Source organism: Pygocentrus nattereri, chromosome 7 (assembly GCF_015220715.1).
Source record: "Pygocentrus nattereri isolate fPygNat1 chromosome 7, fPygNat1.pri, whole genome shotgun sequence".
Classification (NCBI taxonomy): domain Eukaryota; kingdom Metazoa; phylum Chordata; class Actinopteri; order Characiformes; family Serrasalmidae; genus Pygocentrus; species Pygocentrus nattereri.
The window spans coordinates 8,443,859-8,470,355 of record NC_051217.1 but is presented as its reverse complement, the minus strand read 5'-3'; the positions used below and the strand labels follow the sequence as shown (position 1 = coordinate 8,470,355).

The 26,497-nt window shown below is 38.4% G+C and overlaps 1 protein-coding gene across 4 annotated transcripts; it reads right to left on the bottom strand.

Annotated features, from left to right (window-relative positions):
• Nucleotides 1-1,340: 1,340 nt before the first annotated feature.
• Nucleotides 1,341-26,335, bottom strand: plcg2 (phospholipase C, gamma 2). 4 transcript variants are annotated; one of them, XM_017681560.2, is made up of 34 exons: nt 26,192-26,335; nt 24,435-24,526; nt 23,654-23,850; nt 21,495-21,644; nt 21,006-21,099; nt 20,862-20,909; nt 20,611-20,695; nt 20,387-20,470; nt 20,237-20,280; nt 19,262-19,334; nt 18,596-18,697; nt 18,403-18,521; nt 18,206-18,291; nt 16,929-17,049; nt 15,960-16,128; nt 15,398-15,493; nt 15,135-15,218; nt 14,282-14,460; nt 12,899-13,099; nt 12,527-12,646; nt 10,916-11,096; nt 10,543-10,611; nt 10,031-10,140; nt 9,468-9,564; nt 9,274-9,340; nt 8,885-9,051; nt 8,617-8,719; nt 8,263-8,466; nt 6,905-7,044; nt 5,818-5,932; nt 5,479-5,658; nt 5,305-5,393; nt 3,378-3,574; nt 1,341-2,594 (listed from the first exon to the last, which is right to left on the bottom strand). In XM_017681560.2, exons 3-34 carry the CDS (start codon nt 23,829-23,831, stop codon nt 2,552-2,554), a joined length of 3,795 nt encoding a protein of 1,264 aa, XP_017537049.1. In that variant the 5' UTR covers nt 23,832-23,850; nt 24,435-24,526; nt 26,192-26,335; the 3' UTR covers nt 1,341-2,551. The 4 variants fall into 4 exon arrangements, with proteins under 4 accessions (XP_017537049.1, XP_017536970.1, XP_017537132.1 ...); XM_017681481.2 differs by lacking the exon at nt 26,192-26,335 and adding an exon at nt 25,572-26,090; XM_017681643.2 differs by lacking the exon at nt 26,192-26,335 and adding an exon at nt 25,572-26,090 and having other exon boundaries at nt 24,435-24,522.
• Nucleotides 26,336-26,497: the final 162 nt, after the last annotated feature.

Below are 26,497 nucleotides of genomic sequence, written 5' to 3'. Positions count from 1 at the left end.
AGAAGTTATACTTCGATTACGAAGCCCTTAGAAGGTGTATAAGACTGCTTGCTTGTTTCTTCTCTCCCTTCACTTCCACCCACAGGCAGTCAGACTGTACTCTGGTTTGCTACCCCAGTCTGTGTGTCAAGTCTCTGATTGAACTATTTTACTTTGTTTTTTTTGTTGTTTTTTTTAATTATTATTGTTATTGTTGTTGTTATAATAATTATTATAATTATTATTATTATATTTTTTTTGATTAGCCAAGCTTTTGTGACTTTGTCCAGAAGTGGAACTATGCGGTAGCTTTAAACTGAGCATGGAGATGGACGCCGTCCACTGAGAGTTTAATACTGTGTGTGCCATGGATGGTAGTGGCACCAAGCACCATTGTGTTCTGCCATCTCGGGTCCTGATCAGGTCCCTGCGTGGTTGCATTCTGTATAATGTACATATAAGTGTATATAATTTCCCTCCCTCACTCTCTGTCTTGTGTATTTCTGTCTCTTTCTCTCATGTTTTTGGGAGATTGCTGATGCCTTCATTTTCAGGGTGTGTGTGTGTGTGTGTGTGTGTGTGTGTGTGTGTGTGTGTGTGTGTGTGTGTGTGTGTGTGTGTGTGTGTGTGTGTGTGTGTGGTCAGCCCCCCTCCCCCCCGACCAAGTGCACTGTAATTACCTTCTAACTGTCTGTGTTCAATGGTTATCTTTTAATTGTTTTTGACTGATTATCACTTTAATCTGTATTTTGTTGCTTGTGTTTTTATTATTTTTCTCCTCCTTACTTTTGTGCATGTACATGTTGCATTAGCAAAAGTTTTCATTTTGTAATATTATTTTGAAGGCTTAAAAGGATCAGATCACTAGCTGAGATGGGGCCCCCTCACCACCCCAACCCTGATTAATCAACGACAACCACTTAGCACCTAGATAATGCATATATAAGTAAGGGAGAGGCAGAGCAAGTGTGTTAATTCGAGACCAAGCAATTCATAAGGTGGTACCCAGCAGTAATGTAATTAGTTTCCATTACCATTTTAAATAAGAGCACAAGATGTGGTAGTGAGTGAACTGGATGCTACAATGGTAGAATACGTTGTCAGTTCAGAGGTGGAAATCTCTGCTCCTCCGGAGTCCTCATAGAGAAGGTGTTCGGGATGGTTCTAAAGGCCAGAGTGCACCATCCAAACAAAAAAGTTCTAATGTTTGCAGTTGTCCTTCAAAAAGAACAGACAAAAAGTGAATGAGTGAAATTGTACATCCACCCAGCCAACCCAGGTAAATGTTTGTGTCTGTATGACGGATGTAATCTGGCCTTATGACTCTACTCTTTGTTGTGGACCATTTTTCAGTGGGGGAAGTGAGGGCTGAAGGCATCCAGGTAGCTAGAAGGGTTTCGTAACCCTTTTTCTGCAGAAAGCATTTAAAAATATACTGCAGTTTTTATAAAGCAGGGGAGAAACAGGCAGAGGGGCTAGAGTAAGCAGGGGAAGTCACTTTTATTTTCTATAGTACATGGGGGAAACTAGATTTACAGAGCCGCTCATCCATTTGTCATATTTCTATCCTGTGTAGCTCACTGTGCTTTTTGCACTTACGTCTATCCTCACAGCCTCCTACTTTTACTCCTCTCCGAGATATTAGAACTTCTCTTTTTCTGCATTTTTTTTAAACAAGCTTTCTATCATTTTGAATTGTGACTGAGTCTTAATGTGGTGAAGATTGGGACGCCTACCACTGCGGTCCCCTCCAGGGCGCAGTCATGTACATAAATGAACTACATTTCCCATGATTCCTGGAGTTTTTGCAGATAGAACTGCCCTTATTTCCTCCTGTCTGTGTTTATCTGCTTCTACAGCTGGGTTGCTGCTGCTGCTGCTCTGTGGCTGTTGTAATGACAATACAAGACCTTCAACAGGAAAATAAGACAACTACGATGTGAAATAATTTCAATCAAAATAAACTGTCTGTGAATATGTTTCAAAAAGCTTCAGAATTCATCATTTTACTTAAATTCACAGTATTGATGCTGTTGTTTCAAACTGCAAATGACTGGACAGCAAGATCTTTATCTTTTTAAGCCACTATGGAGAACTGATGGGAATCATACTTTCTGTTAGTCTTGCATCAAAATTCCTCAAATGCTGGGGAAATCATGTATCATTAATCAGTTAAACAATTGGCAGCAATGAACCAAAACTATTTATTATGTTGCAAACAAGTGAGAGCTGATGGATTTTGATTAATACAATTCAGCCATTTTTTATTTTTTTTAAATTATAGTTGATAATGTCCACATTCCTAGCTCTGTGCATAGAAGCGAGGGTCTTCATCTTGGACTCTTCTTGCTGAAATCACTGTTCAGTGTCCTGCTCCAGCAGGCGTCTCAGCCCTGCACTTTCCATCCTGGATGGCTGAAAGCAAATATGGTCACAACTCCATGGAATCTGCTCTCGCCTGCCCAGTCTGCAAGAGCATCAGCAGTAAAGCAGCGGAGCCAAGGAGGGGAATCCTCATAAGCAGAAGTGAAGTGAGTGGGTGAGGGGCTGAAAGCTCAGGTGCTCTCTTCCCTCATGAGTAGAACCTGCTATTGTTGATTTTCTTCTCTTTCATCCTGTGAGACGGAAAGGCTAGACATCAATAGGTTTCCCACTAAATATGAAGTTTTAATAACGTGTTACAACTGTTTTATAAATGAATGTGTATCAAATGTTGATTTAGTACATTTACAGTATGTCTAAGGTCTCAGCAAACTTGTCAATCTTTGTTCACTCAAATGATAAGGTACATCAGACATGGCATTTTATTACTAAGGTTCAGACACAGATTTAGAATTATCCTTGTAGCAAGGAATCAAACATAAGCTTTGACTTTGACTTTGACTTTGACATGACTTTTAAGTAACATCCAAGTTGCCTGCAAAAATTTACATCTCAAAATAATCACAGCATGTCCAAAACTGACCTTTTTGCACTCTTTATATTCAGAATTCTAACATTTACTTAGTAAAAAACATTGAGTCTAAATCTATGCTGGTGGTGTGCTACTGTATGCAGACACCTCTAGTTTTGCTGTTGCACTTCTCCAGCATTCTTAAACACTGTTATATTTAATGTCCCTGTCTAAAAAAATCCTATAATGTAAATTAATAGAAAATGATTATACTCTAAACACATTTGGGAAATTTCTATTGGTCCATTCATCATGAAATGTTCACAAAATGAAAGGACAGCTGCTGTGTTCAAGCGATGTAGACAAAATAAAAAAAGAGACTTTTTTTGGGACAGTGATGATGGTGGTGTTCAGATATATGCTCTCTCCTGGTATCTTTTCATGCTGAATGTTAAGGCAGAGTGTGATTGGTTCGCTCAGGGGCTTTCCTGTACAGATCACTCACTTCTGTTTGCATGTGTCGTTGATCCTCTGGAGTTGTTTCTCATTAGAGCTGAACTCCTGCATAAGGTCATCACGGCGATGGGGGGGCGCTGAACGCTGCAGGCCGGAATGAGTGTCGTACAGGAAGAGCTCGTTGCTGAGCTCGGCCTGTCTCTTTCGCAACTGGCTGGAGGAGGAGTATAACTCCTCTTCTGCTTTCTGATAATGAAACATTTGGGCAGAACATTCACTTATCTAGACACTTGTTTGATCACACTTTTTAACACATCAAAAAAACACTGCACAATCATAAATTATATAAAGTTTTCATATGACATATCACCTATTTGGCTCTGACATTATATGAAGATGCTCATTTCAGATTTTCTTGATGTAAAGGTTAAAATAAAGACAAATCATGTCATAACATCACTATCCTCATGACATTTTTCACCTTCAACATTCTGAAACATGCAATGTTTAGGTGCAAACAAACATTTTAAAGCATCTGGCATTCTTTCTGGTGGAATTGTAACATGCAGAGGAACATTTTGTATCATCAGTTATGCTTCGGATCCCAGCAAGCAGATGAATCTGATGATTACAAACGCTTTGAAAGAGTATGCAAAGAGGACAGTGCAGGACGTTTCTTTTCAGAATGTAAGCAAATTATCTACAATTGTCATCATATCTTCATCAGTATACTGCAGATTTTGCATTTGAGATCTAAGCATCAAGTCAGACCTTCCTTCTTAGTCTGCACATGTGACGTTAATATGTGAAGAGGTTTGAAAAACTCCTGTGAAATCTGTCCTGACAACTCTGACTTTTAAATTACTATTTACAGGTTGACTTGTAGCAGCATACACAAATTATATTTTAGAGAAATATTACAAGATTTACAAGATTATATGGTTGAACGGTTCTGATTAGGCAAAAAGAGTTAAATAATTGAACTAGTTTTTAAATATATCACAAAACATAGTAAAGGTCATCATTAAGAAGGTCACAAATATTGATGCGAAGCATTAAAAGCTATTTGACTGCTAATGGTGCCCCCTTGTGGACAGTGTTCAGCCTGTTAAATGTGGCTCACTGAATGAGTGAAAGAGAGAGTTACACACCAGTTCTACGTGGTTTTAAAAATAAAAAGTGTAGCAAATATGCCACCACCATGTCCTTCCACAGTTGAAAACTGGGCAATGAGAAAGCTCATTAAGGAAGCTACCAAGAGGTCAAAGGCAACCCTAAGGGACCCTCAAGAATTTATGGCAGTAAATGGCCACTGACTGCATATTATTTCTCACATAAAATACTGCCCAGAATTTACAAGAAAATAAATCCAAAACAAACTCTACAAAACTATGTGGAAAATTTGTTTTATGGTCTGGATAGGCTAAGGTCAAACTTTTTAACCTTAATTCCAAAAATACATTTGGCAGAAAGACAGCATAGCTCACTCCCCAAAGGACACAATGCTTATGGTCATGCACTGTAGTAGCTGCATTCTGTTTTTTTTCTTCATCAGTTAGAGCCACTAGTTAACCCAGAAGGGAAAGTGAACTCCTCTAGATAAGATAGTTTACCCCACGGCCCTCAGCCAGAAAGTTTCAGTTAAGTCAAACAAGTAGTGGCTCAGGAAAAGGAAGAACAGTGGCCTTCAATTACACATTCAGAGCCCCAGCCTCAATCCTACTGTAAAACTATGGACTGACACTAATGCAACAACTGCAACGAAGGTGAAAAGTTTTTTTGTCTTGTTCTGTTTCTACATGACAGAATGTGACATTTCCATATCTGCTGTATACCCTGGTTTATAATTAATGAATTACATCAACTCAGAAAGGTCAGCATTTACCATGCTGCTCTACTTTCACCTCTTTTTGGTGTAACATGAAAAGTCAATCCCAATCTGGGTGTAAAGAGGATGTAGAAGGTGGTTTTCTTACCTCTACCTGTTGTATGTCAACATACACCAGAAGTGAAGCGAGCTCCAGGTTCTCGCTGTAACCATTCTTCAGAGGGACAGAGCGATATCCTGACAGACAGAGGACAGTTTAGACCAGTGTATGTGTGAAGGCCATGTGTGTAAGTCCATCAGGGATATCAAATGAGCATCCTACCTGAGCGAACTCCTTTCACAGGGAAGGTAGCCTGGGCCAGGAAGTTGGGATCAGAGAACATGTCTTCCTCAAAGACAACAAAGCGTAAAAAGCTGAGCTCTGGTTCATATACTGTGAATGTAATTGTTTCCGCATCCTGTCGATGCGGCCCAAGCCACACGGGGTTCAGCCCGTTATCATCTGTGGAGACAGTTACATCAAAATACTTTGTTACAGACAAGCAGGCAAGAAAAACAACTAACGACTACAGCCCAACCTTTTAAATATCAATCACTTTAATCTTCAGTGAAATACATTTTTCAAATCAGTCTCTGTTCCCTCCCTAAACCCATTCCTTACGACAGACTGTGGTCTTGAACTTGGAGCAGTCATCAGTCTGACCACACAGCTCAATCTCAACAAAAGGGCTGACAATACTGCGACCCGGCTTAGGGAGATGCCTGGCTGCTATCACCTACAAGGAACACATGCAATTACCAAAAATGTAACAGTCCTGTTTTATAGGATAATTCCAGTAAAATTACATGAACTTTCAATTACACAGTACTGTGCAAAAGCCTTCTGAGAAAATTAAGAGTTTCATTCCAGAAGTGTATGTCAATTTGTACAAAATTTGAATACAATGAGTGAATGAAAAGAATAACAGCTGATGTATAATGGAAAACACCTTTTTTCTAATAAGAGGGGTATTAATCATGATGTATAATTAATATTTTTGTTTATGTAAAGCTCACTGCCAATAAGAAAAAATCTTGAAAGTGATCTATAATGTGTTTGTAATGAAACTCATATGTTTGTAATGAAATTCATATGTAAAGCCATTTTTCTGGCCTGTAAGCATTTATTTCTTCAAAAACACTAACACTAGCATAAATAGTAGGAATCTCAGCACTTACAGTTACCATGTGATACCTAGTTCAGCTAGCTGATCCTTCATTAAATGATATCCTGTTTACACTGATAGAATTTAGCAAATCCATTCAGTTCCTAGAGTGCACCAAGAAGCCAGGAACCAAACCAAGCTACATGTATCTGAAGTACAGCTACTCATATGCACCATATAGAATATGCAGGTATGTTCTGAACTATAAAATGTCCCTGTCAGAACAAAGTCTCTAAAATAAAAACTTTTCAGAAGAAAGAAAAAAAACATTCCTAATTTAAAATGGAAGTTACTGTAAAAAGATTGTTTTTAAGTGATTTTGGCCCATATCAGTCCCTTCATCATGAATTTTCACACAGGGTGAAGGGCAGCTCATGGTTTGGCTCTGACAGTGACAATATAATGATTAGATCAGAGGTAAGATAAATCAAAAGTTAACAAAAGTTAAAAAAGGAATGGCACATGTGTTCAAAAACATTGACACTTTTTTATACATTAGTGGTAATAAGTAATATTAATAAGGTAATAAGAGTATTGTCTTACTCGAACAGACAGGGTGAATTTGACGGTGTTGTTATCCTGCTGAGGTTCATAGCTTTCTGAGCGCATGAGCTCAGGCTGCAGAACATAGCCTGTGCCTCCATTCAGACTGAAGAGGGCGCTGTTCAGCTGTGTAAACTTATCTGAGGAGAAGAGAGAGGGTGGAGGACAGAAGTTGGTCTTTCTACACCAGTCTGAGGTTAAGCTTAGGGATTTGTAAGTCTCTCAGTGTGTTTGTTTACTGTGCAATAACAAAATTCTGACTTTAAATATCAACTAAAATTTACCATGTAGATGACTCCACAGTGATTAGTTCATGATTTGCATGATGATGAAGGACATTTATTATTTTCCTACTTTACAGTAAAAAAGGCCTGATGGACACATTCATGCACATGCATATTGAGTCACACAGTAACTGTATATTTTTTAGGTCTTTTTAAGGCTTTGTAATAAGCTATTTTTGAGTCTCTATAAGGCTACGCATGGTGTACTCTCTCAAGTGCAGGCTTTTTAAAAAGAAACTCGGATAACTTAACTATAGAGACAGCACACATTTTGGTTTTTGACAAGTATTTTTAAATTTATTGGAGAAAGATTCATAATTTTCTCTGCTACAAACGTAAACATGAACATTGTTTTCAGCTCATGCAGTTTATGAATAGCTCATCTGAAAGTGGAGCAAGCACAAAAGTGGTCTGAGGACCTAAAATGTTTAGTAAATTGATTCAAACCACAAGTAATTCTTTACAGTACTATGCTGTTTGAACCAGATGAACGTCAAACCTAAATACATACAATTATGTGCGTTATTAGTAAACAGAGGCTGTGCTGAATGCAATTTATTGTTGACCACAAAGCAGAAAAGCTAATATCAGAACAATAAAACTGAAATATATTTTATGTGCATGACATCTATGATGTATTTTTGATTAATATGTGCATAAAAACAGACAGAATAATTACTGTTTTGAATTTATATGAGGAGTATGGACTTTTTTCTTTTTTCAGGAGGCTGTGTAAAGATGATCCTATTAAACTTAAGTCTGGCTAGCTCTTACCGTGAGTGGTATATTGGTATAAATGGTGCTATATTGCAGGCAAGAAGATAGGGATTAAAAATATAAGGTTGCCGAATAAATAAACGATATCTGACTGCTGTCAAAATTCACAGATAACGTTGATATGAGAAAATGAGTACGTGACTAAAAACACATTCTACTTAACCCTGTGTAGCTACATAAAATACCCATATTACACCTTGTTAGTTTGTGCCTTGCTCTCCCCTAAAAATAACATTGATGGTGATGCTCAAAAGTAATGGTAAAGGTGACAGCCCTACGCTTTCCTGTCTCACTCACCAGAGGTTTGAAAGTTGAGTGCCACCATGTGACAGCCGCACATCCACAGTGGATGAGGGTCATAGTTGGAGGAATCTACCCGCTGACCCTTGGGGTAGATGCGGCTAAGTGCCCTGCGGTTATACCTCAGAAAGTCACTCAACTTATTCTTGCTGGGAATTTTATTCTCCACAAAGGACCGGATCTCTTTATAACTAAAATTGTCTGTTAGGAAAAACAAAGACACAAGTTGAGCTCAGTTGAGTTTGGGATTATTTTGAACACATTACTATAGATAGCTGTTCATTTCCTGGTTAAACCACAATCAAGAATGACACACATAGGTTAAAAAAAGGGGTGACAATATCATCATACCAAAACGATCTTTATCTTTGCTGCGCGGCTGACAATATACCACCAAGTCAGACATCTCTTTGGCCACCACATCAGTTTTTTCCAACTTCTTTTGATTTGTTTCCTGCAGAGAAAGGACAAAGGCATGAGATTAGCTATTAAGAATACAGAGTCGTGCTTTCCTTTTGATCTGTCTAGATCAATCTGCCTAAATCGTGGGATCGCAAACCTCACACCTTTTCTGATAAGTCAACTGTTGGTGCTTACAAATAGTTTCTAACATTGTTACCTCAAACTCCCGGTTCTCCTCTCTTTGTGTGATGTCCCAGGCCACCTGATACCATTCATACAGCTCCTCTGTGGTCTCCGTGGCCAAATCGAATGGCATCATGTTCTCTTTACAGTCTTTATTCTGCAATGTTACCACCACGCTCTTGCCATGCTTAGCCGAACGCACTGAGGAGAAACAGCATGGAAAGAATATCAGTTCATTACTGAGCCCAGTAGCTTATATCATACATCTTTCCACAACTTTCCACAGTGCTTCATTGACCACTGTACTGAAAGCATTTTAAACACAAAGTTTTCTTAGTGCAAATTGCTGTATTCCTCGCATCTTTTTAGTGTCATGAAATTGCATTGCATTTTCTTCATCAGCACCAAACGTTACAGACTTACCAACGTTGCACTTGGAAATGTCCACCACACCTTTACACAAGTCACCCAGTGGATTATCTTCATCAGCCTAAAACAGAAACACATTAATGTGTAAGTATACAGTTCAATTATTTTACACAAATATACAGTGGCACATTTCCCATTGTACACTAGTTTAAATTAAACATATGAAGATTGCTCTGCATGTGACTCACAAGGCCTTTGGCCTCAGCTGCAGCATTGTTAACGACCTCTTCCACATAGTTAGCAGGGAAGTAGAGCTGCATTTTCCCACCAAAATCACCTTTCCACCTGTAGGGGTCAGCGGAGTGAGTGAGAGAGAGCAAAAATGAGAGAGAGTCAACCTAAAATCAAAATTTTGTTTTTTAACTTGTTAGTTCAGGTCTCTGGTCATACTAAGCATGATCAATCCCATCATACCACTTAAAAATAATCTTGTATTAATCTTCCATCAATGTAATGACTTTTGTCATCTCTAAAACATCTTCTGATTTTTGTCCTCCTTGTACAAGCAGGTGGGAAAAAATTATATTAACCAATAATATTCAGTTTCTCTTTCCCCTCCCATCCCCCTTCACCAATCATCTACTTTTCAGCTGACTCAAAGACCCTCCCAAATGCCTCCCACATGGTACAGAAGGAAAATCCATTTCCGATTCACATCGACTTTAAAACTTATAGAACATATGACAGCGTGCACAAAAACAGCCATAACGTACGGTATCTCTCATCACAAAGACATTTGGAAGTGTCTCACCATCCGTTGCTCTCTTTGATAACGTTGTGGATCACAGCACCTTTGCAGAAGCTGAGCTCATCTGCCCGCATGGCCCGGTAATCATACAGGGCTTTCACTGTGCACTGAGTCTGCAGAGGAACATATGACGACAAGATTACTAAGACAGAAGAACAAGCTGTATATTTCTACAACACTAAGTCAACACTGTCATTCTGTGTTTTTAAGAGTTGTCTCAAACTGAAGCTGGCTCATTACATCCCAGCTTAAAGACATTTTGTGAATCAGTCTGACAAGGCAAATAAAAGTGGACAAGTGAAACTGCGATGCAGCACAGATGTAAAGGAAAATATAAACTAAATACACTCAGGCATGACACTGCTGTATTAGCTGGTGCTCATTTCCTCTTTAGTGAAGATCCATTTCCTATCTGAGAGACAGAGATAGCAAACAACTGTGTTTCCTTTTTGAGTTGCTGCTAATAATGCAAATGACCTCCAGAAAATGCAAGTGTGGTACATGAATGTGCCTACTAGAGATGGTTCAATTTCATTGGCCTCCACATACTGCGTGCTGTCATAGAGTAAAGCAGATTTACACTCCTGCAATAAAAAAGGAAATGCATTTAACAGAAAGCTACACTTTTAATCCCACACTGGACCAAAATTAAGTTCTTCACTACCAAAACTATACACACAGAAAACATCCAGATACTTTGAACTTACATGTTAGTTGTTACTGAACAGTTTAAAGTAATAACAGAATAATAAATCCTAAGACTGAAACTGATAACTGAAAAATAATGTCAGTATTTAAGGAGATAACTCATCACATTGTCTCTGTCCTAAGACCGTGTACTGTAAATCAGGTTTTGAAACTTGAGATCTTTTCCACATAAGCACTGACCGTGCAGAAGCGCTCCACTAGCTCTGGCGTGACGGGGTAGCGGAGTTTGATTTGGCGATAGAGAGGTTTCTTGCGGAAATAGTTGACCAACTCCACCAGGCTCTCAAACTCGCTGGAGGTGCCCAACACGTACATGGATCCCTCTTTGTGGATCCGACAGTGCTTGACCATGCCTTCACCTCTGCAGCACCACAGAGACCCAACAAAAGAAGTTTTATTCCTCATCTGCTCTCATACCCAAAAGTCATCAAAGCATCTAATTTTTCCACTTGTCAATATACGTAAGAGTACACAAGTAATGGGGCTTCTTCTTTTATTAGAGCCAAGTCAAGAGCTGAAAAATCATTTTAATATTGAAATCATAATTTAAAAAGTGATATATTTTAAAAACACAAGAGCTGCCTTATTTTTCATAGCTTGCATTATAAATAATGTTGTTATTTATCCTAATAACACAGAGCTTGTGAACTGCCTGAAGATGAGTTACGGTACGTGTCCACTTGCAACTTCACCTCACCACATCCCACACCACATTTAATTTCAATACTCTGCCACATCACGCAAGATGGTTTGCGCTGTGGAGTACTCTGCCACACCATGCAGCGAAAAAAAGTAGACTCAACTTTATGCAAATGACCGCAGATGCAGTTGGGCATCAGTAAACTGGTCTTCATCATGAACGCCAAACAATATATAACTTTCTTCAACAGTACACAGAGAAAACATGGTCTCTCTTTCTCTTCTTTCAATATAAGACTGTTTTAGATATTTATTTATATTAGATATTGATTTAGATGTTTTGAAAATACCTTATTTGATTTTATGCAGGTAAGACATTCCTTTGGACTTACATTGTGTGAGCGAAAAGGAAACATTTAGAACATATGGAGCTCATATGTTACTTGCTGAAGTAGCTAGATTGCGAGAAACAATGAGCTACCTTACTGTCTTGCTTGAGTGGACAACTGATGCATTCTGAAAATTTTAAAGGCATAAAAAGCATAAATCTGTATTTTAGTCTCTTTGTGAACCTACGTACAACAGGAAACAGTGTATAAGACTGTTCACTGCTCCACATATGCTCAGTTAGTTTCCTTCCTTTTGACAATGAAATAGAAATGTTCAGAGGGATCCAGCACAGCGGAATGCAGTGCAAAAAACATCCAAGTGTTGTGACATCACAACCACAACTAACAAGCAGTCTTGCACACACTGTTCCGTGTTCAAACCTCAAGCCAGTATGGATTACAAAAGTTGATGTGCTTGTCTTTGTGGCCAAAATTACAGGTCTGGAGCTTAATTTATACAAAATAATCACAATTTAAATGACTATCTTGATATTGGTCTGGAAAAAAATGCAATTCAATATTTTCCCCAAATCACTCAGCCCTAGCAGAGCCTATTGCGTTTGCCAGTCACTGCAATAAACGCAATTGAGTCTTCAATGACACTTGTACAAGTAATGAGCACTTTACACTGTGTACTCTTGGCATTTGGGGGAAAAAATGACAAATTTGGCATCATTGCCTATCATCATGTCCAACTCTTCAGATCCTTGATACACTGATAATGAGGAGGAAAAGTGCGTAAGCAAGGGTAAGAGAGCAACACCTGAAGGTGATGGCGTAAGAGTCTGGCTCTTCTCTCTGTCTAATCAGGAACGCTCCATCTCGAGGGATCCTCAGCAGGTGGTCTTCTGCCTCGCCTCGACTCAAGTTACTATAAAACCACCTATGCAGAAGAAAACCACCACTGCTAAAGTCCTACAACACTACAACAATGAACACATTTGAGATCATATTCAAATAAGGTATGTAGGAAGGTATGTTAATAGATTTCCTTGGTATTGTACACATATGTGTGTACACTACCAGGAACTTCTGTAAAATTACAGCGAAACCTAAACAGCAACCTATTGTCTCATATTAAAAGGCATGGTGAGAGATTTTGCTGTGCATATGCATGTCTACTGTAATCACTCACCGCTCAGTAAGGTGCTGATTTGGCCGGGGCACAAAGTCGGTGAGGCGCAAGTTAAAGTCATGGCAGCGGAGAGGGTTTTCTCTGTAGTGGTGGATCAGGGCATACACACTGGGAAAGTGCAGGTTGTCCGTCAAGAAGAACACAATGTGGCCGTCCTCTGAGGCTGAGCGAATCCGGCAGTGCTGAACTCTCCCACTGCGCCTACACAACACAAAAACACACACACACACACACACACATTGTCTAAGATGTTTATCCTCCTGGGTCGCAGGGGGTGCTAGAGCTTATCCCACCAGTCATAGGGCTGAAAGCAGGTAACACCCTGGACAGGTCGCCAGTCCATCACAAGGCAGACACAGAGACATTCACACCTAGAGGCATTTTAGCATCTCCACTTTGCCTGACTGAATGTCTTTGGACTGTGGGAGGCAAATTGGGGCACCTGAAGGAAACCCATGCAGAGACAAGGAGAACATGATACACAGAAAGGACCCTAGTTGCTCCTGCTTTATATGAAATATCTCTGATACAAATACGTACATATCATTTATATAATTCACATCATTCAACAGCATTAACAAGTGCATCTATTTCATTAATCCAGACAACTAACAGGCTCTTGCACTATGGTAACAACCACCATTAAACTACCCAGATCAGGCATGTCTTATTTTACATATGACCTGTTGAATATACAAATAACACCAAACCAAGCACAAACAGTATAAAATTTACATATCTCACACATTTACATGTACTCATAACTGAAGTTAAATAGGACATGTTAAGGAAGTAAGGATAAAGAATGACTGTACACTGTAAAAAAAAAATGTGCAAGGACTGGCTGGTCTAAAGATCTATTAATCCATCCATTAATGCAAAAATTCCTCTTAGATTTGTGAAGCGCCACTAGATCCTTTGGAACTACTGCCACCACAGCATCATTGGACATCTTAATGCATTTGAAGGACTGGCAATTCTGTTATATCAGCAAAGCAGATGTTAGCAGTGGTTAGAATCGGAATGAGTAATGGGGAGAAGGAGGGCCATTCTGTTCACCCAGAGAGAGCTAGTTCAATTATGCACTCTTGACCTCCCGGCCATGAATCAAAATTACAATCACCAAACAATAGAGTCAACGCTCAGACCAACACTCATGAAATTCACTAGCCTAACACATTTTCAAAACAGCACTATGTATGATTGTTGAAACTAGCAGCATTACTGGGTCAGAAGACAAAATTCCGAGGGATCTGAAATACAACTGATTTCCACCAGAGAGGTTGTTAAATTCCCAACACTTACAAAGTAAAGAATTAATTTAAGCCAAAAAAAATGTTTCTCAAGGTATGAAGGAAAAGGAAGATAACAGAACTGTCATACCAGAAAGAGAGGGTGCAGTCAGTAACGAAGGTGTCACTTTCTCGCACCAAAAAGGTTCCGTCTTTGCCTCCAGACTCAGTGCAGAACTCCTGCAGCAGCCTCTCTGCCGTCTGCCTGCCTTCAGACAATCGTCCATGAAACCAGGGCTCAGATTGGTGCAGGTCTGTACAGCCCTGAGCCTGATCAGGAAAAGAAATGGGTCATTTTGGTTCCACAAGTGACATTACACACACCCCATCGGCGACTGTTTTTAAATCCAAGCTCAAAACACAGTTTTATTGGCTAGCATTCATCAGCTGTGATGTATGCATGTTTTGTGTGTGAAAGTAATGGCCACAGGGTGGAAATCTTCTTGTATTTTATTGTAAAGAATTTTGGCTTTAAATGTGGTAAATAAATACAATTTACAATTGACAAATTTTACAAGATGTAAGGTGAAACTCACTAATTGTCTTAAGCTATTTTTTTCCTTTAAACCTCTTAAGGTCACCATGGCATTACAATGGAGAAATTATGTCAAAATGCAGATTCTAAACATTCAGTTGTCACCAAATTTGTGTTTGTAAGCAGAAGAGGAGGTATTTGTATTATGATTTGAATTTGATAAAATGCTATTGTTTTGCAAACATCCACTACATTTCTGCAAAGTTTTTTTTTTCTTTCTTTTAACACCAGTCTCAGTCACAGCAGGCTTAATCCTGCTGATAGTATATGAATGTAGGTCATTATTTAACCATTTAATTAATCATGTCATTACAGATTACACATAAATAATTATGTAATGTAAATCAAATGTATAAATGTTTTAAAAAAGCCAGCAATAGAGAACCACTGTAGTGTCCAGGTGCCATACCTTCCCAAGCTCATCTTCTGGCTCATTCTCCTCTGCATAGTACAGCTTGTTTCCTGAGACCACGCAGTAGTGCTTATACCAGCGCTAAACACACATACATACATCAGAAACACATTTATCAGTAAAACAGCTACAATAACTAACACTGCACAAATGTATACAGGGCTACACCTACACAGCTCAATTTATTTCTTCAGGGGTTCATTTAACACTGGCAATTTTTCTGTAAAACTACAGAGGTGGCATGAAAAAAACCGATGTACCTCATCTATGGGGTCCCAGATGAAAAGCTCTCCCTGCTTATCCCCCTTACGCAGGTTTTTTTGGCCAAAGCTCTCACCAATATTCAATTTTTTGTGCTGTTTGGAAAAAAGGAGCAGATAGGCACAAATTAGCATGGTTGCACCCCAGCCTGTGACTTCACAATACAACCTCTATCCATACATCAGATAAATACTGCAAATTATATTTTATTCTGTCAAATGTAAAATAATACAGTTAATTTATGACTTATGTGCCTCCTGACAACATTAATCTCCATGTTTCTTCATTTAGAAGAAACGCAAAGTATTAAATCTCCAGTTCATGCCAATAAACAAAGAAGGCTACCATGTCCACTGGTCTGCAGAGATTAAAAATCAATAATCATAAAATAGTTGATTTGCATTCTGAACCAGTGACTGAAATTTACACTAAAACTACTTTCATTACATAAAGAATGGTCATTGCTATCTACATAATCAGATACACAGGACTGCTGAAACAGATCTACATTTGAACACATACTATCTTATCAGTATATCCGACCAGGCATTTAGTGCCCACCTTGATGATGATCTTGCCCTTGAGTTGATTGGGAGAGGGCAGCTGCTCGGCTTCCAGCTCCACAGGCTCAGTGAGGAGCTTGTCCTGGAACACTTCTCTGAACACCAGTGCCATCAGCTTCTGCTGCTTCACATCGCAGTGCTCCTCTATAGACAGCACTAGAGGGTACCTAGCCATAGCAGCAACACCCAGTAAACGTCTACACCTCTTTAAAATAAACTTACGTAAGTTTTAAATACAAACTGAAAATGTCGAATTTAAATAAACTGCATTTCATGTTTAGGTAACAAAGTCTGTACATGCTGTCAATTTGATCGAAATGGAAATTGGTGGCATACATAAACGTAGTTTATATGATTTGTATATGACTGCTAGCTTGATGTACTTTTCACAAAGATTCTGACTTTCACCAGTGTCTTCTTATTTGGGATTTGATCTTAGGTAAGAACAGAATCTACACACAATCAACAGCACAAAGATGTGAACTATTGTGTGCTTTAAGAACACATCATTAACCTGATGTGGACTTATTTTTAGGACCTTTCTCAAGTACAAATTTAAGGAAAAACTTAGGAAAATACTGGTGAATGAGGCCCAATGTTATTAATTTACCCACTTAAGCCAATGTCGCTGACAAAAAGGGCTATAACTAACACTGCAGTTCTTGCCATTTAAAAACTGCCCTCTTCCAAATTGTGATTTTGATATAAAACCAATTAATATTTCATCCCTACTATGCAGATTATCTAAACCATTTTTTCCTCAACAATGTTTGCTCAAACCTATCAATTATTCAACTCTACCAGGTGTTCAATGTTCTTAATGGCTTGGTTCAAGAGTGCTAGGAGCTAGCACAGAGCAATGTGAGCCCTGAGGACTGGGTTAAGAAACACTGTACTAAATCATATTCTTAAACCACAGAAAAGCAAATGTTCTGCAAATGTGTTAGTGTGTGGTTGAAAAACTCACTCAGATGCTACAAAGGCATGGTCATTGATGGCCTTCACCACATCTCTAAACTTGATCTTGGTTGTCCTTGTCCAGCCATGGTATATAATGGGCTCATCTGACGGGCCACCCCAGCAGTCCACTGCATCACCATTAAGCAAAGCAAAGAGCAGCTCTAAATTGCCATGCAGTTTTATACAGGGCCATATAGCACTACATAGTAACAGTGTACAGTTAATTATCGTCACTGTTATGAGAAAGCCTTGTATTTCTGTAATAGTAACTCTAAAGAACCCATATCATGGAAAACATTTTTTGTAAAAAAAAAGTTCCTTTAAGCTTTAACAAAGTTTACATACTACTTTTAACTCCTGTATTTATAGAGTCCATAGAGTCCATATAGCTGAAAAAACATAAATCATAAATTTACTGTCTTTGAGATAACATAGAAGTCAGCGCATTCACATGCACTAAACAAAAATATAAATGTATATACAAACAACTTTTTAAAAGAGTTTACTGAAACCCTGCAAAAAAAACAGGGTGGGTCATGAAACAGAATTCCCACATCAGTATCTGGTGTTACCACCACTTGCTTGTAGCAGTGCAGCACATTTCTAGACAAAATCATGTGTTCTTTTCAACAAACTGCTGCAAAATGGGAGCAAAAATAAAAATGTTCCATTCATATTTTTGTTTAGTATATATCAACCTATTCAGCCTACAACAATTTAGCCTTGCCTACTAATGCTGTAGCTATAAGGGGTGTTTCAGCCACTCTTACGAATAATGCACAATACAGGGCAGCCAATCCTAACAGGATTACAATATGGGCCCTTTAAAGCTGAAGGAAGATGTTGTCATTAATGTAACTTATTGTTGGCTGTTCTTTCATTATTTTTCTGTTCTTTTACATTTACGGCATTTGGCTGACGCTCTTATCCAGAGCAACTTACAATTTGATCATTTTACATAGGTAGGCCAAGGCAGTGTTAGGAGTCTTGCCCAAGGACTCTTATTGGTATAGTGTAGGGTGTTTGCCCAGGTGGGGATTGAACCCCAGTCTACAGTGTAGAAGGCAGAGGTGTTAACCACTACACTGTCCAACTACTGCTGTCCACCACTTTACATGATTCAAATCATGTAAAACATATGATGTTTTCAAAAGGTGCAAAGAATTAAAAAAATCTAAAAAGTCTAAAATCAGAGCTACAAGGTTTTCTTATGATAGTGTCATTATAAAAAGCCACTGTAGAAAAAGCTATGAAACAGGATATCTGAGAACTGAGGTCACTAACACTCAATACAACGGCAGCCAAGTCTCAAGCAGCGAACATAGGCCTCTGTGGACGACTCACTGCGCAACTGGTCACCAGTCAGATAGCTGCGAAGAAAAGTGCACATCACACAAAGTCACAGGAAGTGCATAATAAAAGGAAGGCAGTGAGTGTGAGTGTGAGTGTGGTGTGTGAACTCGCAGTGAGGCCATACTGACGTGTTGTGAGAAGAGTTGATCCAGTAGTGAGACAGAGGGTTATTCATGTCCAGGCTGGACACCCCTGAGTACTTCTCATCCCAAATGGAGTTCTCTTTGGAGAAGAGAAAGTTGAGGAACTAGGAAGAAAAAGGTATTAGTATGCATTGATGTAGGTTCATGTAACAGAATCACAGTGAAGCAACTCCTGTACCTCGCCAACTGTGAACTCTGGGTCATTGGTCTTCCTCATGTTGTCGTCGATGAAGGTGGTCATCAGCTCTCGCACCTGATTCGTGTTGTTGGCCCAAACCTCCTGCGGAAGACGTGTATTACATTTACATTTTTTTTTTTTACTTTTATAATATAAGCCCATTTATATAACGCATCTGATAAGATTAAAAGTGTGAAGTAAAGCATGACGCTTGACTACTCAAATTCCAGTTGCCCGTTGTGATGTAGTCAGTTGGCTACAGTTCACATGTTGGCAGAACAACTAAATAAACTGGAATTAGCCAGAAACTAACATCATACAATTAAGCAAAAAAAGATGGGCTGCGAAATGCCAAACAGATTGGCTGGAACAATAACGACATTCAGATTAATCTGGCAAGCACTGAAAAACCTAACCTGAAACTGATTTTGTCAACGGAATTGCCAATATTAAAGCTCATTTGATACAAAATTTGGGCGTTTTTGCTGTACTTTTTTCTCATTTTACAGAACATGAATAAAGCAATAACAGTATGACTTACATGAATACTAGTCATACACTATGAATATTAAATAAGTCAAATTAAGAATGACTGCATTTTAGAAGCATGGATGGATGAATGGACAGATCAATATAAAGGTATTTACAGAAAGATATAAATCTTACTTTCTGCTGATAGAGAAGGAATCTTTGGAAGTCATACAGGAGAACTGCTGAGGAATCTGGCTTATCTGAGTTACTACAGGAACAAACACATAACAGTCACATTATAATCAGAGAAGGGACCATTCTAAAAGTCTAAGAAAAAGCTATTGCTCCTTAATGTACAGCTTGCGCTAGAAACACTATAAAAATTCTTTTTATAGCTTAAGGTACAGCAGATTTATGTAAAATGGGTACATTCTTGTCAAAAATTTTAAAATGGCAGATTTTGCAGTAATTAGCTGTTATTTGCAAAACACATAGGAAAAATGGCCAGTATTTCATACAGTTTTGAACAGGGAAGATCTTCACAACATTTCTTGTGGTTTTTAGTCTTTGCTTTAATGTTATTCTTATCTCATGGTATAGGTTTGCATGCATTTCATATTTCCACTATGATGGTGCTTTGTGTTTAAGATAACTGGTTCATGCTGCAGTGTTGTATTGAAAGAAACATTGAGTTAAAGTCAGCAGTGTCATGTAACCAATAATGTTTTGCATATAATGCATGCTTGTAAAGAGCTTAATTAATTAGAGTGTACTTAATAGTACAATCTCACTGTTGGCATTAAATATCTAGAACTAGCTGAGATTCAACAATACATAAAATGTCCATAAGCTTCTGTCAGTAGTAAGGCATGTAATTACAGTATAACTATAAAAAAAGGAATTACAATACAGTGTAACAGTGCTGCATACAAATGATACTATACTGTAAAATAACAAAACAGTTAACTTCTGTAAATATACAGTTATAACCCTATATTTGGATTACAGTAATATGATATAATTATGAATATCAGCATCAATACTGTAAATAAACAGCACTATACTATTTAAACAGCTTCCAGGTAATTACTGTAATTTCACAGGTACTTTTTTACAGTACAGTTATGGGACAGCAATCATTGGTAAAGGAAATCAGGAGTGATATCTCACCCCATGATGAAGGCACAGGACTCCTTTTTAAACTCATCCAGTATCTAAAATAACATACAATGCACATGCACAAATCAGTAAAAGAATTACAGTATATAAACCTGAATGCCTCAAGATGAATGTCTTTTTACATATAAGTGTCATACTCACCGTCCTCTGGTTTTCAAATATCAAATCATTATAGAATTTGTGAAACTGCTCAAAGTCGAGAACATCTTTCTTCCCTCCAACAGCCTGAAATCAAGATGCAGACTTAAAGTAGAATGACAATCACCTACATTTGTCATCAACCTTTTCTTTGTAAGCCGATTGAACAATGGTGGACGGAGGATATTGCACATTAATTATGCTATACAGCTTAACATGCTTCCTACCACCATTTTTTCCTTGAGAAATCTCCCTCCAGGCACTTTAAAGTTGATCTGAGGCAACAAAGACTTGATCTCCTTCAAAGTGATGCTATAGACAGGGCAGACACAGATAGACTATGCTTCAACATATTATTTAAAAAATGTTTTAAGAGAATAACAGTAGCAACTTCTTGCAGACACATGAAAAATATAGAAACCATATATTTATATAGAAATTTAGTGGAAGATGATAGGGTTGTAAAGTAGAATCTTGCCTGTTCTTCTTTGTCTGATCAACAGAGTACATCTGCTTTCTCAGCCAACTATGGAGAAGAAGAAAAAAAAATATATGAAACTGGAAGACAGAGGCAGAAGGAAGGAGAATGTGTGTGTGTATGTGTGTGTGTGTGTGAGTGTACCTCTCTATAATCTCTGGAGTATGAGCATACATTGTCTCTTGTCTGAGTAGCTCCAGCCCTGTTAGCCATTTCTCTGCGTCTTCTGCTGAGTCAGCTACAAAACAGCACATACAGTCCTATTCAGATTCAGACCAATTCTGCCGTGCCCAATGTACATTTAATTATTAATAATAAAAGGGGGAGATCACAAGGAAGGAAAAGACAGGAAAGCTGTCACACAAAAATCATATAACTATATTTGAAAAAGCCAGCTGAACATTTCACAATGAATGGTCAAAATTACTTGGAAAAATCTTGGTAGGTTAACATACATTCACATTAATAACATCAATAAGAAGGTTTTAATATCACAGAAACTAAAATGCTTTGGTCTTTCCAGCATACCCATATTTTTAAAAAGTGGCATACATATTTACAGCTGACTCGTATTGCTCTTGATTCAAAACCTCAAAAATGGCGTAGTGCACAGTACACTGGTTATACACTAACCTCCCAGGCTCAGTGTGTTAAGGACAAACTGGTTGCCGTAGAATATTGTGAAGCATGTGTTGTCTGGATGCTTGTCCTTGCTCTCCTTAAATCTCTCAAAGTCTTTGGAGTTTTTTCCTGAACGGACCTCCCGGATCTCAAAAAGTTCCACTACAAAATAAGGATCAGGTTAATTATTTTCTGACTGGAGTTCAAGGAAAAATAAGCACACAAGCACACTGACTGAAACAAAAGACAAGCCTGACAAATACATTCATATCATAAACAAATGATACTCAAAACATTTTACATTAAACATTTAAGGTAATTATTTTAAACAGTTTTTAGCTTAAACATATATTTACATTGCAGCAAACAGAATGTGAACTGTGAGCATCTGTTGGGTTGAGGCTAAATACATGCAAACAAAAACAAGCAGAAAACATATTTACTTAGACACATCTTGGGTCTTATGAAAATTACAGCTGTTCCAACTTCTGACTAGGGCTATAACACCTTTATAGGGCAGTGTTGAGTCATATTTCTTTTTTGGGACCGGAGCTGTTTCTGCCATGAGTTTGGAGCTATTATGTATTGACAGCTAGAAAGCAAGATAGCTAGTCAGTTTGTTTGGCCATTTTTGGCTTGTACTTTAATAGTTGCATGAAATGAACAAAACAGCATAAAATGTTAATCGCATTTATTTATATGGCAATTCGTCTTCAGCTAACTTTTCACAATTGTGAAAGCAAATAAATAAGCCAGATACAGGCTACTAATAGTCCCACAAATTATAGAGCCCAACAATAACAGAGCCCAACCAAAAGAAACTCGAGACTGAAACAGTCAGGTGCAAAATCTGAGAACTGTTGCACACTATGCACTCTTAAAAACAAGGTTCTTCAAGAGTTCTTTAGCAAGAATAATGGTTCTATATTGAACCATGGACACTGAACTATGGTTCTTCTGATTGATGGAGAATGTGTTGTACATGGTTCTACATAGAACCTTTTTGAAAATGGTTCTACATAGCACCAAAAAATGTTCTGCTATTGTTACTACGTCAAGTTTTTAATAATAGAAGAACCCTTTGTGGTGCTATATAGAACCATACATTATACCTTCTCCATCAATCAGAAGAATGATTTCACAATGCAAAGAACCACTTCAGAATGCAGATGGTTCTTTGAGTGTAAAAGTCTATATAGAACCTTTGTCTCTACTACAGAACCTGAAAAAACATCTTTTTTAAGAGTATGGACAAAAAACACAACAGGGACAGGCTTAAAAAAGCAACAGAAGACATGGTCAATTATGGGGGGCAAGTGAGGTGGGTAGAGAAAAATGTGAAGTAAGACAAAAAGTGAGAGAGAAGAAAAGAGTGCAATGTAAGGCGTGAAATTTGAGATAAAGGTGTAACAAGACAGTGTGCAGCAACACTACACCATCCACTCTCAGCAACATTCATTCTAAACTAAGGGCTGCTTCCCAAACATGTAATACACTGTCTCAAAAAAGAACCTACTATTAGTCGACAGGACATCCTACATCATTTCTGTTTTTACAGATGACTCACCTCTTTCTCTCTTAGTATGCTAAGATGATGATAAGAAACAAAGGAAAGTTTAATGAAAAATAATAATAATACTCATCATTATAGGGGTAACTAAACTTGTTCTTTTAAAAAACAAGCATTTATGTTGAGATTAATTATAGGTTTATGTTATATTAATTGTTATATGAATTGTGTGGCCAATGTTTTGCCTAGAACTGAAAACACTGGCTAAGGCAACTAGGGATGCGCTGACATGGGAATTCTGAGATGATGCAGATATCCAACACTTTCTGGGTACATACATGCTGGCGCTGATATGAAAACACTTATAAAATGCAGAAATTAGAACTACATTTACCTGAATTAGCCTTAGATATCTAACATTTATTTGTAAAGGGTCACAAATACAGTCAATGTAGATATTATAGCGTAGTAGACCAGCTCTGCTTAAACATTATACTCTTCTTCAATAAATATGTCTTAAGTATTGGTTTGAAATATTGGTGAAATCTAAACATCTGTACAAGTCATACAATCACATTGTGTTTTCTTTGATATTCTTTACTTAAGTCCCCACCAAAGTTAAATAAGGAGTCAGACTAATTGAATTTAGACTTTTACTCACACACTCCATCAATCTTGTCGGCAGTGCGTGTCCAGGCCACCTGTCTGGTCTCCATAATAACCTGTACAGTGAGTCTCTCCATCTTCTGCCTATATACTGTCATCACAACGCCCATCTCCAAGTCTCGCTTTATGAGACTCCTCTTATACTCCGTCAGGTCTCCGTGTCGACCTGCCATCTCTGCTTCTGGTCACACACTGAAACCAACATACACAGGTATGGGTTCAAAGGCACACTGGTGTAAAGACATTTAAGACATGCGTTGTACTCTCTAAAGCATTTTGATGTAAGATTAGTGGCTTTACTAGTGGCCTTCAAACTGCTGATGCAAGACAGAGGGTTTCAGTTTCTCACACTGTCATTTCTAAAATTCAGGATTTTATTGCCATCACAAAATGTCACTAAGAAAATGTAAGCACACAGTTTTCAGGTTAGATTACACAACACATTCCATTTCCTTAGGGTGCTGTTAACATTGACATTCATGAAGCAAAGAATGATTCATCAAAAATGTGGCTTAACATGGTGCTATTAATGGTCATGATTAAACCAATGCATGAAGATACTGTACCCACGTTTTTCTACAGAAGAATATTAATAGAAGACATCTGAGTTTGGGGACTTAATTAAACAGTACTCCTTTTTACACTGAAAAGAGATAGATGTCTGTTTTTCCTAATGCTTTACCAATGGCATGCAAAACAGAAGGTGACACTGTTCCTACAGTAGCTAGTATTTGCATTGCAAATGAAAGAGAAGAGCAAATCATGGAGGGACTGACCCAGAGAGTTGGAAGATTAGAATCCTTCAGTTTTAGTAAAGCATTAACCCAGTGATCTCAATGTTGCACCAGTAGAAAACTTTGTACTCTGCCTGCCGAGGACAGAGAGAAACAGAGAGAGAGAGAGAGAGAGAGAGAGGGAGAGAGAGAGGGAGAGAGAGAGAGAGAGAGAGAGAGAGAGAGAGGGAGAGAGAGAGAGAGAGAGAGAGAGAGGGGGAGAGAGAGAGAGAGAGAGGGAGAGAGAGAGGGAGAGAGAGAGAGAGAGAGAGAGAGAGAGAGAGAGAGAGAGAGAGAGAGAGAGAGAGAGAGAGAGAGAGAGAGACTGAGTAAATGTGTCTGTATATAGAAACAGTACATACTTTACATAGATACAGTACATAGTGTAATGAGACAAGCAGAACATACAGCAATAATGTTTAACAATAATCTTTATTTACAGAGCACTTTTTATGCCAGTGGCAGCTCAAAGTGCTTTACAGACAGCTGATAAAACTTACCAGTAACAGAAGAAATTATGAGCATTAATTTAAAATCACATATGAGAATGACACAAAATAAAAAGATAAATACCAAGGAAGAAAGAAATGAAAGGAACAGACAGAAGGAACTTAGAAAGAAGAAGAAAAAAACCAAACAAATAAACAAACAAAAAGAGGAAAAAAATCAACCTGACAAGATCAATTTTAGGCCCACTATAATCTACCTTTCTGTCCTTGTACATGAACGGCTGGTTTCTCTGACATATATTAAGCCTTATGTTGGACTACATTGCACTGTCAGTGATGATCCACCATTGAGAATTCTCTGCCGAATAGCCTTAGTCTTAATCTGGGTCAAACCCATCTGAACTAATCCAGCTAAATTAACAGGCCACAGCATACCCTACATTCTTAACCTTCACACACACCACCGCAGAGGAACAGCTCAAAATAACGGCTTCTGTGTACAAGCTTTTCAAAAATCTCCATCATCATCTCTACTCAGTCTATACTGCCCTATGAAAAAGTCCCCTGACCCGTCCTATCCTGCATTCAGTACAGTTCATCCAGGCTGACCTACATACAGTCTACGAAAAGCCGCTCTTCCCCTTTCACAAACTCTCCTGTCCTCTCAAACACTTCAGCAGTTTAAACTTACCCGCGTCTGAGGAAAAACTCGCTCACATCGAAATACAGTCCTTCTGAAACGAGGGAATTCACATTTTAATAGGGAGAAGAGTGGAGAAAACAGCCTGTTAGAGATGATAAACGACCAGCTCAGTTACAAAGTGGTCAGTTCCTCTATTCTCTATACACAAGGAAGTAAAGCGAACCTTATAAGAATAGCCTTCATAAAAAGACACGGAAGTAAAGATGCTATCAATGCAAAGTCCCCAAGGAAGCCACGGCGCTGTGGGTCTCACACTTTCATATTCTCACACAAAGTTCGCTCAGAAACAGAAAAGGTGCCTGGAGAGAGAACAATGCAGTCTCAACTCGTCAGCTTGTTGTGCGAATTGTTCCGTTCCACCTTAAATGGTGCAGCAGGTGCATTCCCATAACGGTGATAAATAAACGGTTAGATTCTGTGCTCTCAGGCGCCAGTGTGCAACCATTTAAGGTGGAACGGGACAATTAGAATAAGAAGATAACCCTCGTGCGATATTCTCTCTCTCTCTCTCTCTCTCAGAATCGCTTCCCGGCTTCCTGCACTCTGTTTGAAGCCTCTGAGGGCAACAACTAAACCACCACGAACAGCCGACGTGAAAATGAAAGCACCTGTTGGCTTGCCCGCTGCTTCACCGAGACGTCTGTCCAAAAATTACCAAACAAGCAGCAAAGGACTAGTGAGAATAGCCTCCGCGCTTTCTGACAAGAAAATGCTGGCAGAAAACGGGAGCTTGTAGCAAAAAACCCGCACTGAAAGTGAGGTGACACAATGTAAATTTCGAGTCAGTATGGAAACTCATGATTTACATATCTAACGTCACTTTCCCCATGATTTGCATTCTCTAAGTGAAGCAAGATGAGCCAGAAGAAAGGAGAGAGGGCTGTGTGAACGACAGACATAGGCAAAATAAATAA

Excerpts from the sequence above, each read along its gene's own strand:
- plcg2 (XM_017681560.2), bottom strand. The coding sequence starts at position 23,831 with ATGGCAGGTCGACACGGAGACCTGACGGAGTATAAGAGGAGTCTCATA. Across the intron at positions 20,910-21,005 it reads ACTCCAGAGATTATAGAGAG|TTGGCTGAGAAAGCAGATGT; the intron begins GTACACTCACAC and ends TCTTCTCCATAG. Across the intron at positions 17,050-18,205 it reads TGGCTGCCGTTGTATTGAGT|TGGACTGCTGGGGTGGCCCG; the intron begins GTTAGTGACCTC and ends ATGGTGATGCAG.